Raw genomic sequence first — 15993 nt, 5'->3', positions numbered from 1 at the left:
ACACTCCCAAAACAACCGCTATGCGGATGTTGGCCACAGCGGATCTGATTAAATTGAGCCCTAAGGGAATGATCTCTTGGAAACAAATTGTGCATGTCAAGTTATAGTCAAAATATTTTATTTTTATTTAACTAGGCAAGTCAGTTAAGAACAAATTCTTATTTAGAATGACGGCCTACCCCGGTCAAACCCGGACCACGCTAGGCCAATTGTGCGCCGCCCAATCACGGCCGGATGTGATACAGCCTGGATTCAAACCAGGATGTCTGTAGTGACGCCTCAAGCGCCGAGATGCAGTGCCTTAGACTGCATCTGTGCACTTCTTTTTGCGTAGAGCTTCCTACTGGTCGATTGTGATACTTTCCAAGTGGGAAACTCGGAGCTCATCTTTCTACAACGAGTTTGCAAGTTGGATATTTCCTAGTTGTCTTGAACGCGGCATTTGTTGTGATACTGTTTCCCCCTTATGCCAATGACTGGGCTGCTCCTCACAGGTCTAAATTATAAACTGTGTCTACTTTTTATTCTTCACTGTGTATGAGTTTATTCTGACCTCTAGATGGCATGATTTCTCATTTTATATTTGGGTTCTCATAGCAACCTAACTTTTTGAGACAAATCCATGTTTTAGTTGTACAATATTGTACTCGTTTTTAGGTTGTTTTATACTGTAGTGACAGTAATTGGAATAAAGCTGCATTACTGTGTTCCATTTCACTTTCTGTTTATTCATTTAAAAAAAGAACATTGTTTGAATTGAACCAGTGGGTGCTAGTGGGTGGAGATTCGGGAGACTGTAAACAAATCATCGTCAAAACAAGTTCTTAATTCTGTGGATGGCGGTGAACAACAGGACTCCTGAAAATTATTCCGCATTCTGTACTCTCACTGGGTTTTAAAGCACTATTATAGGAAAAAGATGGCTTTACAGACAGATTGTAAGTTGATCTTTTTTACATTTACATAAACAATAACAGCTGTTATATCCGTTTTCTGAAGTGTTATTATACTAGCTATTTAAGCTACTAGAAGTAGACCAACAAAGAGGGCAAAGTGCATCTTTTGAAGATATTTATCACAAAACCTTTTTTTTTCTTCACCTGACTCACAGCTCTTTGTTATTAATTGTTGCAGCGATACTGAGAGTTGGTGGCAGTTGTGGCAGCATTGGAAGAATTTGCAATAAAGAGAACAATCACAGAACCTGTTGTTCACAACCTTTCAACAAACCATTAATGAGCTTACACAAGGTAAGATAGTCCAATGTTTAGAGAATGTAATTATTTTGTCGAAATTCCCCTTGAAGTGGGTTGTATTTTAGTTTTAACTGCCAATGCATGCACTGTGTATCTCAGTGGAACGCGCATTCCTTCTCAGCTCAGGGTGTAGTGCTTACAGCCAAGATTTGATATGCATTAGATGCTTAGACAAGTTCTCACCCAGTCATTATGTGCTGTGTAGTTTCTGGTAAACAACTCCTAACAGAAACGGGTCAGGAAGTTTCAGTTTCAGTTTTGATCAAACAGACAAATATATGCTGCACCTTTCTTGATCTGACGGAACAGGAACCCCAACACTAGTTTAAATTAACCCTAATATATTGTGAAGGAGCTCCACTATGCAGAATGTTCTTTTTTTCTTCTGTTAGTCAGGACTCAGATTATTCCTTCAGGTATCTGGACAGCATTCCACAGTCCAACAATTATTTTCTGAAACAATCTTAGTAGTAAAACAGGTTATAGGCAAGGCAAGATACAGATAACCTGTTCTCGACAGGAATGTATTGTGATCAAACCAGTCTTTTCAATGCCAGTAGTCTTTTGACTTCACTCTCAAACCAGCAACAGTCATTGTAATGTCCATACTTTGTTCTATTCAACAGTTAGCACAGGGGAAGAAAAGCCTCAAGCGTAAAGTACTTAAGTTGTTGGCACAAATAAAGGTAAGGTGAATTAAATACATAGTATGTCTACTGCTTAGACAAAGTAGACATGCCACAGCAGTATCACAATGATGTGGAGTAGACAGCAGCAGAATCCTTTCAGCCCTCAATTCGTTGTCTCTCTTTCCTTAGGGAACGAACAAAGAGAAAGAAGATTTCACCTTTGATGAGTCTAAATGTATCATCAGAGCGCTTGCTGCTGAACTGAGCAAGGTAGTTCAGGTACGTCAGTCTGTATAGAGAGAAGAAGGTATGTGATCATATGTTCTCTTACATGGCCATGAGTCATAATCAGTTGTCCTGTACCATTCCTCACAGATCAGCAACACCTCCCTTCTGACCACAGTGAATGAGGATGGATCTTGTCAAGAGGAGCGTCAAGACTTTATACTGCAGTGGGCTGAGGAACTGAAACACTCATCTCAGACACAACAGGTAAATAACACATACACCATGGGACAGTTGCCACGGACTCATGTTAAGCTTAGTCCTAGACTAAAAATAATTTGGGATGTTGATCCAGGACTAAGCTTATTCTCTGTCCGGGAAACTGCCCCCATATGTTGGAGATTCACCTGGCGCTGGTTCAAACACAACACTACAAGCAGTATAAGTACATGTCATGTGCATACAGTGTTGGCAGCCAGTTAGTCTGGATGAAGTAACATACAGTGTTGTCAGCCAGTTCGTCTGGATGAAGTAACATACAGTGTTGGCAGCCAGTTGCTCTGGATGAAGTAACATACAGTGTTGACAGCCAGTTGCTCTGGATGAAGTAACATACAGTGTTGTCAGCCAGTTGCTCTGGATGAAGTAACATACAGTGTTGACAGACAGTTGCTCTGGATGAAGTAACATACAGTGTTGACAGCCAGTTGCTCTGGATGAAGTAACATACAGTATTGACAGCCAGTTCGTCTGGATGAAGTAACATACAGTGTTGGCAGCCAGTTCGTCTGGATGAAGTAACATACAGTGTTGACAGCCAGTTGCTCTGGATGAAGTAACATACAGTGTTGACAGCCAGTTGCTCTGGATGGAGTAACATACAGTGTTGGCAGCCAGTTCGTCTGGATGAAGTAACATACAGTGTTGACAGCCAGTTGCTCTGGATGAAGTAACATACAGTATTGACAGCCAGTTGCTCTGGATGAAGTAACATACAGTGTTGTCAGCCAGTTGCTCTGGATGAAGTAACATACAGTGTTGTCAGCCAGTTGCTCTGGATGAAGTAACATACAGTGTTGACAGCCAGTTGCTCTGGATGAAGTAACATACAGTATTGACAGCCAGTTGCTCTGAATGAAGTAACATACAGTGTTGGCAGCCAGTTCGTCTGGATGAAGTAACATACAGTATTGGCAGCCAGTTGCTCTGGATGAAGTAGCATACAGTATTGACAGCCAGTTCGTCTGGATGAAGTAACATACAGTATTGACAGCCAGTTGCTCTGGATGAAGTAACATACAGTGTTGGCAGCCAGTTCGTCTGGATGAAGTAACATACAGTGTTGACAGCCAGTTGCTCTGGATGAAGTAACATACAGTATTGACAGCCAGTTGTTCTGGATGAAGTAACATACAGTGTTGACAGCCAGTTGCTCTGGATGAAGTAACATAGTGTTGACAGCCAGTTGCGCTGGATGAAGTAACATACAGTATTGACAGCCAGTTGCTCTCGATGAAGTAACATACAGTATTGACAGCCAGTTGCTCTGGATGAAGTAACATACAGTGTTGACAGCCAGTTGCTCTGGATGAAGTAACATACAGTGTTGACAGCCAGTTGCTCTGGATGAAGTAACATACAGTGTTGGCAGCCAGTTCGTCTGGATGAAGTAACATACAGTGTTGACAGCCAGTTGCTCTGGATGAAGTAACATACAGTGTTGACAGCCAGTTGCTCTGGATGAAGTAACATACAGTGTTGACAGCCAGTTGCTCTGGATGAAGTAACATATAGTGTTGACAGCCAGTTGCTCTGGATGAAGTAACATACAGTGTTGACAGCCAGTTGCTCTGGATGAAGTAACATACAGTGTTGTCAGCCAGTTGCTCTGGATGAAGTAACATACAGTATTGACAGCCAGTTGCTCTGGATGAAGTAACATACAGTGTTGACAGCCAGTTGCTCTGGATGAAGTAACATACAGTGTTGACAGCCAGTTGCTCTGGATGAAGTAACATACAGTGTTGACAGCCAGTCGCTCTGGATGAAGTAACATACAGTGTTGACAGCCAGTTGCTCTGGATGAAGTAACATACAGTGTTGACAGCCAGTTGCTCTGGATGAAGTAACATACAGTGTTGACAGCCAGTTGCTCTGGATGAAGTAACATACAGTGTTGACAGCCAGTTGCTCTGGATGAAGTAACATACAGTGTTGGCAGCCAGTTCGTCTGGATGAAGTAACATACAGTGTTGACAGCCAGTTGCTCTGGATGAAGTAACATACAGTGTTGACAGCCAGTTGCTCTGGATGAAGTAACATACAGTGTTGACAGCCAGTTGCTCTGGATGAAGTAACATACAGTGTTGACAGCCAGTTGCTCTGGATGAAGTAACATACAGTGTTGACAGCCAGTTGCTCTGGATGAAGTAACATACAGTGTTGTCAGCCAGTTGCTCTGGATGAAGTAACATACAGTGTTGACAGCCAGTTGCTCTGGATGAAGTAACATAGTGTTGACAGCCAGTTGCTCTGGATGAAGTAACATACAGTGTTGTCAGCCAGTTGCTCTGGATGAAGTAACATACAGTGTTGTCAGCCAGTTGCTCTGGATGAAGTAACATACAGTGTTGTCAGCCAGTTGCTCTGGATGAAGTAACATACAGTGTTGTCAGCCAGTTGCTCTGGATGAAGTAACATACAGTGTTGTCAGCCAGTTGCTCTGGATGAAGTAACATACAGTGTTGACAGCCAGTTGCTCTGGATGAAGTAACATACAGTGTTGACAGCCAGTTGCTCTGGATGAAGTAACATACAGTATTGACAGCCAGTTGCTCTGGATGAAGTAACATACAGTATTGACAGCCAGTTGCTCTGGATGAAGTAACATACAGTGTTGACAGCCAGTTGCTCTGGATGAAGTAACATACAGTGTTGACAGCCAGTTGCTCTGGATGAAGTAACATACAGTGTTGTCAGCCAGTTGCTCTGGATGAAGTAACATACAGTGTTGTCAGCTAGTTGCTCTGGATGAAGTAACATACAGTATTGACAGCCAGTTGCTCTGGATGAAGTAACATACAGTGTTGACAGCCAGTTGCTCTGGATGAAGTAACATACAGTGTTGTCAGCCAGTTGCTCTGGATGAAGTAACATACAGTGTTGTCAGCCAGTTGCTCTGGATGAAGTAACATACAGTGTTGACAGCCAGTTGCTCTGGATGAAGTAACATACAGTGTTGTCAGCCAGTTGCTCTGGATGAAGTAACATACAGTGAGCTCCAGAAGTATTGGGATGGTGAACCATTTGTTATTGTTTTGGCTCTGTACTCCAGCACTTTGGATTTAAAATGATACAATGGCTACCATGATTACATATGGTCCTGAATGAATAGTGAATTATGATCATTGAGAAAGTTACAGATGCACAAATATCATACTCCCAAGACATGCTAACCTCTCACCATTACAATAACAGCGGAGGTTAATGTTTTTTTGGGGGGGCTATGATATTTGTGCATCTGTAACTTTCTCACTCATCATTATTCACGATTCATTCAGGATTATCTGTAATCCTGGTAGCATCCACATGAATGTAGATGTGTTTAGAAACATATTCTATTCTTATTTACAATTAAAGTGACTCCAAAATGACACAATACATTATTGACCATTCATTTCTATTGGGCACAAAGTAATATGAAACACAACCAAATCAAACAGCAAATGCATCCAACAAGTTTGTAGAGTCATAAGGTTGATGTAATCATTGCGTGCTAGGAATATGGGACCAAATACTAAACTTTTGACTACTTTAATACACATATAAGTGAATTTGTCCCAATACTTTTGGTCCCCTAAAATGGGGGGACTATGTACAAAAATATCTAAACGGTTCACCCGATATGGATGAAAATACCCTCAAATTAAAGCTGACAGTCTCCACTTTAACCTCCATAGTCATTATATCATTTAAAATCCAAAGTGCTGGAGTACAAGAGCCGAAACAACAACAAAATTGTCACTGTCCCAATACTTTTGGAGCTCACTGTATGATTTACTGTTGAGAAATGCGAACAGCTCTCTGTTCGCATTTCTCAACAGTAAATCATACAGTGAGCTCCAAAAGTATTGGGACAGTGATTGTAATAAATTGGGACAGAGGATTGTAATAAACCACCTGTTTTGCTGTTTACCAGACACCAGCAGGGGAAATCACAAGACACAGGAGGAGGGATGACCCTCCAGATCAACAGAAACCAGACAGGGAACAGAAACTGAGGGAAGCCACAAAAGCCCTTTCTGAGTGGGCCTGGAGACTCAAGGATATGGAACAGGTGAGAGGAAGACTTTAAAACAAAAAGAGAACCGCAAAAAAATTATCTGTAACATTACAATGATACATAATACAAGGAGATGATCCTACAATATCACCCTATGTCTCTGTGTCTCTGCAGGACTCAGTGTGTCCGGGTGAGGAGGTGTGTTCAGTACTGCAGGATCTGGAAAGACAGTGGAAGAGGGGGAAGCTTCCCAACATGCTCCCTGTCATGGACTTCCTCATTTGGAGCATGCAACAGGAACAGCAGGAGGTCAGCCATAAACAGAGACTTATCGAATGTGTCTTTAAGTGACATTTAAATACGGCTGAACTGTAATATGACATTGCTGTTGTTTTCACAGGGTTCCATTGTAAAGCATTGGCTTAGAAATAGACAAAGGTCCAGAAGCAGAGGTGAGTTCTGCTCATATATATATATATATATATATATATATATATATGAGACATTTTCACTTAGGGGTGTACTCACTTTTGTTGCCAGCGGTTTAGACATTAATGGCTGTGTGTTGTGTTATTTTGAGGGGACAGCAAATTTACACTGTTATACAAGCTGTACACTCACTACTTTACATTGTAGCAAAGTGTCATTTCTTCAGTGTCACATGAAAAGATATATTCAAATATTTACAAAAATGTGAGGGGTGTACTTTTGTGAGATACTGTATATATACCGAAACCTTGGTGTTTTACCCAATACATTACTGGAAGTTATATATATATAACTTCCAGTAATGTATTGGGTAAAACACCAACGTTTCGGTATCGCTGTGCCACCTTCAGGGTGTTTTACCCAATAAATTACTGTGAGTTTATATATAGAGAGCGTGCGACTCTCTTTATTTATTTTTATACCTTACAGTTTTTTTCGCTGTTAGTCAGCACCTCCACACAAAATAATATTCTCTTGGTGTGCTCCAGCTCATGCTTTTTATTAGGTTATTAAATAAGTCAACACAGATCGTATTAATCAGTTCATTTATCTAATATGTTTTGGTTTTCTTAATATTTTTCCCTTAGTGACTCTGAATCGTGTTCCTGACTCAAGTACGTCAAATCCCACTGTTCACGTCTGCTTGGAAAAAAAAAAAGATATATATGTTTTGTAGCTCGTCGTTGCTAACGCGATCCTAAATGTTGTCTGTTTTCATTACAGTTTGGAACTTGATTTTGAAAGCATCAGGTTGGTATGATTTATTGCCAATGCAAATTTTATTCAAATGAGATAAAACCAAAAGACTTGTTTCATTGTTCTGGTATGATTAACAGCTTCATTATTTCAATATCTTTGCAGTTGAGATCACTCTGGATGAAAAAACAGCCAACCCAAATCTCCTACTGTCCGCTGACAGGAAAAGAGTGAAAATGGCCACCGTCATTGAGGATGTTTTCGATCCCTGGGATGGATACAGTCCTAGTTCTCACAAGTATGATGGCTGGTGGTGTGTGCTTGCAAAGGAGGGCTTTACATCTGGGAGACATTACTGGGAGGTGAGAGTCAAGGGCAAGGCAGAGTGGAGGATAGGTGTGGTTAGAGAGTCAGCACCAAGGAATGGCTTTGCAAATCTGAACACAAATGCTGGTTACTGGAACTTGCGTCTGCAGCTTGGGGAGCTCATGGCTCTAAGTGCACCAGTCATTAAACTGAACCAGTCTCCACCCTCTAGGTTAGGGGTGTTCCTAGACATAGAGGAGGGACAGGTATCCTTCTATGATGCAGAGGAAAGATGCCACATTTACACTTTTAATGTCAATTTTGATAACTTTGGAAAGATTTACCCTGTGTTTGGAACCATTGAGACAGACAGAGAGCTGGTTATTCTGTAGGGAAAATAACTTGATGCAAGCTGTCCGGCTTACTTTATGGACATCTCAGTGTGTAGTTGCTGACTGTCTCAACTCACAATTCCTTGAGATTACAAAAGGTGTTCCTCAAAAGTCCATTTTAGGGCCCATATTATTCACACTGTTTGTAAGCAATCGGGGGAGAACAGCCTTGGTCAGAGAGGTGACCAAGACACAATGGTCACTCTGACAGAGCTCCAGAGTACCTCTGTGGAGATGGGAGAACCTTCCAGAAGAACAACCTTCTCTGCAGCACTCCACCAATCAGGCCTTTATGGTAGAGTGGCCAGACAGAAGCCATTCCTCAGTAAAAGGCACATGACAGCCCGCTTGGAGTTTGCCAAAAGGCACCTAAAGGAATAAGACGATGAGAAACAAGATTCTCTGGTCTGATGAAAACAAGATTGAACTCTTTGGCCTGAATGCCAATCGTCACGTCTGGAGAAAACCTGGCACCATTCCTACAGTGAAGCATGGTGGTGGTAGCATCATGCTGTGGGGATGTTTAAAAAAATATATATATATTTAACCAGGTAAGCTAGTTGAGAACAAGTTCTCATTTACAACTGCGACCTGGCCAAGATAAAGCAAAGCAGTGCGACAGAAACAACAACACAGAGTTACACATGGAATTTGCAATTCGTTCCAGTCACTGGCAGCAGAGAACTGGAAGGAAAGGCAGCCAAAGTAGGTGTTGGCTTTGGGAATGACCAGTGAGATACACCTGCTGGAGCGCATGCTACGGGTGGGTGTTATCATGACCAGTGAGCTGAGATAAGGCGGAGCTTTACCTAGCATAGACTTATAGATGACCTGGAGCCAGTGGGTCTGGCGACGAATATGTAGCGAGGGCCAGCCGACTAGAGCATACAGGTCGCAGTGGTGGGTGGCATAAGGCGCTTTGGTAACAAAACGGATGGCGCTGTGATAGACTACATCAAATTTGCTGAGTAGAGTATTGGAAGCTATTTTGTAGATGACATCGCCGAAGTCGAGGATCGGTAGGATAGTCAGTTTTACTTGGGTAAGTTTGGCGGCGTGAGTGAAGGAGGCTTTGTTGCGAAATAGAAAGCCGATTCTAGATTTGATTTTGGATTGGAGATGTTTGATATGAGGCTGGAAGGAGAGTTTACAGTCTAACCAGACACCTAGGTATTTGTAGTTGTCCACGTATTCTAGGTCAGAACCGTCCAGAGTAGTGATGCTAGTTGGGCGGGCGGGCGGGCGCAGGCAGCGAACGGTTGAAAAGCATGCATTTGGTTTTGCTAGCGTTTAAGAGCAGTTGGAGGCCACAGAAGGAGTGTTGTTTGGCATTGAAGCTCTTTGGAGGTTAGTTAACACAGTGTCCAAAGAAAGGCCAGATGTATCCAGAATGGTGTCATCTGCGTAGAGGTGGATCAGGGAATCACCAGCAGCAAGAGCAACATTGTTGATATATACAGAGAAAAGAGTCGGCCCGAGAACCCTGTGGTACCCCCATAGAGACTGCCAGAGGTGCGGACAACAGGCCCTCCGATTTTACACACTGAACTCTGTCTGCGAAGTAGTTGGTGAACCAGGCGAGGCAGTCATTTGAGAAACCAAGGCTATTGAGTCTGCCCATAAGAATACGGTGATTGACAGAGTGGAAAGCCTTGGCCAGGTCGATGAAGACGGCTGCACAGTACTGTCTTTTATCGATGGCGGTTATGATATTGTTTAGTACCTTGAGCGTGGCTGAGGTGCACCCGTGACCAGCTCGGAAACCGGATTGCACAGCAGAGAAGGTACGGTGGGATTCGAAATGGTCAGTGATCTGTTTATTAACTTGGCTTTCAATGACTTTAGAAAGGCAGGGCAGGATGGATATAGGTCTGTAACAGTTTGGGTCTAGAGTGTCACCCCCTTTGAAGGGGGATGACTGCGGCAGCTTTCCAATCTTTAGGGATCTCGGACGAAACGAAAGAGAGGTTGAACAGACTGGCAATAGGGGTTGCAACAATGGCGGCGGATAATTTTAGAACGAGAGGGTCCAGATTGTCTAGCCCAGCTGATTTGTACGGCTCCAGGTTTTGCAGCTCTTTCAGAACATCTGCGATCTGGATTTGGGGGAAGGAGAAGCTGGGGTGGCTCGGGCAAGTAGCTGCGAGGGGTGCAGAGCTGTTGGCCGGGGTTGGGGTAGCCAGGAGGAAAGCATGGCCAGCCGTAGAGAAATTCTTATTGAAATTTTCGATTATCATGGATTTATCGGTGGTGACCGGGTCGCCTAGCCTCTGCAGTGGGCAGCTGGGAGGAGGTGCTCTTGTTCTCCATGGACTTTACAGTGTCCCAAAACTTTTTGGAGTTATAGCTACTGGATGCAAATTTCTGTTTGAAAAAGCTAGCCTTTGCTTTCCTGACTGACTGTGTATTGGTTCCTGACTTCCCTGAACAGTTGCATATCGCGGGGACTATTCGATGCTATTGCAGTCCGCCACAGGATGTTTTTGTGCTGGTCAAGGGCAGTCAGGTCTGGAGTGAACCAAGGGCTATATCTTTTCTTAGTTCTACATTTTTTGAAAGGGGCATGCTTATTTAAGATGGTGAGGAAATTACTTTTAAAGAACGACCAGGCATCCGGGATGAGGTCAATATCCTTCCAGGATACCTGGGCCAGGTCGATTAGGAAGGCCTGCTCGCAGAAGTCTTTTAGGGAGCGTTTGACAGTGATGAGGGGTGGTCGTTTGACCGCGGACCCATATAGGATGCAGGCAATGAGGCAGTGATCGCTGTGATCCTGATTGAAAACAGCAGAGGTGTATTTGGAGGGCAAGTTGGTTAGGATAATATCTATGAGGGTGCCCATGTTTACGGATTTAGGGTTGTACCTGGTGGTTTCCTTGATAATTTGTGTGAGATTGAGGGCATCTATCTTAGATTGTAGGACTGCTGGGGTGTTAAGCATATCCCAGTTTAGGTCACCTAACAGAACGAACTCTGAAGATAGATGGGGGGCAATCAATTCATATATGGTGTCCAGGGCACAGCTGGGAGCTGAGTGGGGTCTATAACAGGCGGCAACAGTGAGAGACTTATTTCTGGAGAGATTAATTTTTAAAATTAGAAGCTCGAACTGTTTGGGCATAGACCTGGAAAGTATGACAGAACTTTGCAAGCTATCTCTGCAGTAGATTGCAACTCCTCCCCCTTTGGCAGTTCTATCTTGACGAAAAGGTTGTAGTTGGGTATGGAAATCTCAGTATTTTTGGTGGCCTTCCTAAGCCAGGATTTTGACACGGCAAGGACATCAGGGTTGGCGGAGTGTGCTAAAGCAGTGAGTAAAACAAACTTAGGGAGGAGGCTTCTGATGTTAACATGCATGAAATCAAGGCTTTTTTTTATTACAGAAGTCAACAAATGAGAGTGCCTGGGGACACGCAGGGCCTGGGTTAACCTCTACATCACCAGAGGAACAGAGGAGGAGTAGGATGAGGGTACGGCTAAAGGCTAGCAAAACTGGTCGTCTAGTGCGTTGGGGACAGAGAATAAAAGGAGCAGATTTCTGGGCGTGGTAGAATAGATTCAGGGCATAATGTGCAGACGGGTATGGTGGGGTGCGGGTACAGTGGAGGTAAGCCCAGGCACTGAGTGATGATAAAAGAGGTTGCATCTCTGGACACGCTGGTTATACTGGGTGAGGTCACCGTGTGTATTTCAGAGGCAGGGACTGGGAGACGAGCCAGGATCGAGGGAAAGATGAACGGAGCAAAGTACATAGAGATCCTTGAGAAAAACCTGTTTCAGGGTGGCTACTTTGAAGAATCTCAAATATAAAATGTATTTTGATTTGTTTAAGCCTTTTTTGGTTACTACATAATTCCATATGTGTTATTTCATAGTTTTGATGTCTTCAATATTATTATACAATGTAGAAAATAGTACAAATAAATAAAACCCTTAAATAAGTAGGTGTGTCCAAACCTATGACTGGTACTGTATGTAAATATGATATTTCAGTTTTTTTTTTTTTTAATACATTTTCAAAAATGTCTTAACCTGTTCTTGCTTTGTCATTTTGGGGTATTGTGTGTAGATTGATGAGGAAAAAAACAGTTTAATCAATTTTTAGAATAAGGCTGTAATGTAACAAAATGTGGAAAAAGTCAAAGGGTCTGAATACTTTCTGAAAGCACTGTATATGAACGCTGCTGCCTCTTTAAATCTATGATGATTCTACAAGTGATGTGCTTTATTTTAATGGTTTTCTTTTATAATTTCTACACATATTAATGAAGTATGGAATCAATGTATATAAAAAAAAAACGGATTTCTTGAAACATACATTTGTTTGCTGATTTACTGGAACTACAATGTTTAATATGTAACTACTCTTTACCTAGAGAAAGAGTGACCATAAGTACAGACATCTCAAGGTAGAGTAAGGCCCTTTTGTACACCATCGGAGAGTAACAGTTTGTTTACTATTTTCTCACAGTTGACAGGAAACCACAGAAACTATACTCATGAGGAAAACCATTTACTGCTGCTTTCACATCAGGGAGAGGAATTATGCTATTGCTTGAGTCCACATGATTGTTCACCTCAAGGAGCTGTTAGTACGCAATATCTAGAAATCTTGTTGAGACATTAGTAGCTGTTAATGCAGCATAAAAACAGCAGTGTATAGCCTACACTCTGATTATACATTTTTTATTTAACCAGGTAGACCAGTTGAGAACAAGTTCTCGTTTGCAACTTCGACCTGGCCAAGATAAAGCAAAGCAGTTCGACACATACAACAACACAGAGTTACACATGGAATAAACAAACATACAGTAGAAAAAGTCTATATACAGTATGTGCAAATTAGGTAGGATAAGGGAGGTAAGGCAATAAATAGGCCATGGTGGCGAAGTAATTACTATATTGCAATTAAACACTGGAATGGTAGATGTGCAGAATCTATATTTTTTATATATATATATATATATATATATATATACACACATACACATACACATACACATACATACATACATAGTGGGGGGAAAAAGTGTTTGAGCCCCTGCTTATTTTGTACGTTGTCCCACTGACAAAGAAATTATCAATGTATAATTTTAATGGTAGGTTTATTTGAACAGTGAGAGACAGAATAACAACAAAAATATCCAGAAAAACGCATGTCAAAAATGTTATAAATTGATTTGCATTTTAATGAGGGAAATGAGTATTTGACCCCCTCTCAATCAGAAAGATTTCTGGCTCCCAGGTGTCTTTTATACAGGTAACGAGCTGAGATTAGGAGCACACTCTTAAAGGGAGTGCTCCTAACCACATCTTGTTACCTGTAAAAAAGACACCTGTCCACAGAAGCAATCAATCAATCAGATTCCAAACTCTCCACCATGGCCAAGACCAAAGAGCTCTCCAAGGATGTCAGGGACAAGATTGTAGACCTACACAAGGCTGGAATGGGCTACAAGACCATCGCCAAGCAGTTTGGTGAGAAGGTGACAACATTTGGTGCGATTATTCACAAATGGAAGAAACACAAAAGAACTGTCAATATCCCTCAGCCTGGGGCTCCATGCAAGATCTCACCTTGTGGGGTTGCAATGATCATGAGAACGGTGAGGAATCAGCCCAGAACTACACGGGAGGATCTTGTCAATGATCTCAAGGCAGCTGGGACCATAGTCACCAAGAAAACAATTGGTAACACACTACGCCGTGAAGGACTGAAATCCTGCAGCGCCCACAAGGTCCCCCTGCTCAAGAATATATATACATGCCCGTCTGAAGTTTGCCAATGAACATCTGAATGATTCAGAGGACAACTGGTGAAAGTGTTGTGGTCAGATGAGACCAAACTGGAGCTCTTTGGCATCAACTCAACTCGCCGTGTTTGGAGGAGGAGGAATGCTGCCTATGACCCCAAGAACACCATCTCCACCGTCAAACATGGAGGTGGAAACATTATGCTTTGGAGGTGTTTTTCCGCTAAGGGGACAGGACAACTTCACCGCATCAAAGGGACGATGGACGGGGCCATGAACCGTCAAATCTTGGGTGAGAACCTCCTTCCCTCAGCCAGGGCATTGAAAATGGGTCGTGGATGGGTATTCCAGCATGACAATGACCCAAAACACATGGCCAAGGCAACAAAGGAGTGGCTCAAGAAGAAGCACATTAAGGTCCTGGAGTGGCCTAGCCAGTCTCCAGACTTTAATCCCATAGAAAATCTGTGGAGGGAGCTGAAGGTTCGAGTTGCCAAACGTCAGCCTCGAAACCTTAATGACTTGGAGAAGATCTGCAAAGAGGAGTGGGACAAAATCCCTCCTGAGATGTGTGCAAACCTGGTGGCCAACTACAAGAAACGTCTGACCTCTGTGATTGCCAACAAGGGTTTTGCCACCAAGTACTAAGTCATGTTTTGCAGAGGGGTCAAATACTTATTTCCGTCATTAAAATGCAAATCATTTTATAACATTTTTGACATGCGTTTTTCTGGATTTTTTTGTTGTTATTCTGTCTCTCGCTGTTCAAATAAACCTACCATTAAAATTGTAGACTGATCATTTCTTTGTAAGTGGGCAAACGTACAAAATCAGCAGGGGATCAAATACTTTTTTCCCCCACTGTTTATATATGTGTGTGTATATATATATTTATGAATGTGCAAGTAGAGATACTGGGGTGCAAAGGAGCAAGATTAATAAATACATTATGGGGATGAGGTAGATACTTCTACATAATCTAAACAACCACATAGCATTTCCTGTTTTTGCATGCAGCAGTGTTTTACATTTTAGGACACTGTGGTTTCTACATTGAACTGCCTGCAGAGCTAAACATGTAAAACCTCCAACACCATTGTTCTGAATAAGAATTTTGTTAGTGCATGTAACTTACTACAGTGTAGACCATTTTGACAGCACCGCTTTCAAATAACAACATGTAGAAGGACTCAAAGACACTGCCTTTTGACAACATTGGAAAGAAGCCAAACAGGATGAATGCTGCTTATAGCATGGGTGGCAGGAAGCCTAGCGGCTAAGAGCATTGGTCCCTGGTCTGAATCCCCGAGCCGTTCTGTTGTTGAGCAAGACAGTTAACCCCCAACAACAACTGCTCCCCGGGCGCCGATAACGTGGATGTCGATTAAGGCAGCTCCCCGCACCTCTGAGGGTTAAATGCGGAAGACACATTTCAGTTAAATGCATTTAGTTGTGCAACTAGGTATCCCCTTCCCCTTTCCCCATAAAACAATAACTGAAAGCCAGGAACTCTGTTCTGCTTCTTTCCTGCAAACCAAGGCAATTTCAGATAACTATATAATTCATAATGATGAGATCTGCCAACAGCAGAAAGCTTCCCCCTCCTAGACATTCTTTGAAAGGTATAGAACAGGTCTGAGGTTGTGTGATAACAATGGCAGCAATGAGAATAGCCTCATTGTTGAGATTTTCTCCGATCATGACAGCCAAGCAGAAACATCTTACAAATTCCCTGGAGTTGATTATATGATGCAAATATGTTACCAGTGAAGCTGTTTCTAAACATCTTCGACACTCACTCCCATTCTCTTGATTTTTTTTTACTGCAGAATGAAAAATAGGTCAGGGATTGCTTTCGGTATGTGTAGTGGCCATAGGATGGCACTATAAATTCCAGTCTGAGAGGTATATCAATTTCTATCTGATATTTCTGTGTTAGGTGAAATGTTAGGAAAAACAGCTTCT

At 42.3% G+C, this 15993-nt stretch overlaps 1 protein-coding gene across 1 annotated transcript; it reads left to right on the top strand.

Moving 5' to 3' along the window:
• Nucleotides 1–689: 689 nt before the first annotated feature.
• LOC115156661 (E3 ubiquitin-protein ligase TRIM39) lies at nt 690–8511 on the top strand. Its single transcript, XM_029704192.1, has 11 exons — nt 690–938; nt 1135–1250; nt 1883–1942; nt 2075–2164; nt 2261–2377; nt 6309–6446; nt 6567–6701; nt 6793–6844; nt 7469–7495; nt 7605–7631; nt 7743–8511. Exons 1-11 carry the CDS (start codon nt 920–922, stop codon nt 8273–8275), a joined length of 1314 nt encoding a protein of 437 aa, XP_029560052.1. The 5' UTR covers nt 690–919; the 3' UTR covers nt 8276–8511.
• Nucleotides 8512–15993: the final 7482 nt, after the last annotated feature.

This window comes from Salmo trutta, chromosome 21 (assembly GCF_901001165.1).
Source record: "Salmo trutta chromosome 21, fSalTru1.1, whole genome shotgun sequence".
NCBI lineage: Eukaryota > Metazoa > Chordata > Actinopteri > Salmoniformes > Salmonidae > Salmo > Salmo trutta.
Note: the sequence above shows the minus strand (reverse complement) of the source record. Positions and strands in the feature narration are given on the sequence as shown.

Bases quoted from the DNA above. Each gene is read 5' to 3' on its own strand.
- LOC115156661 (XM_029704192.1), top strand. The intron at 6,702-6,792 runs GTCAGCCATAAA...TTGTTTTCACAG, and splicing joins TGCAACAGGAACAGCAGGAG to GGTTCCATTGTAAAGCATTG. The intron at 7,496-7,604 runs GTACGTCAAATC...TTTTCATTACAG, and splicing joins GAATCGTGTTCCTGACTCAA to TTTGGAACTTGATTTTGAAA.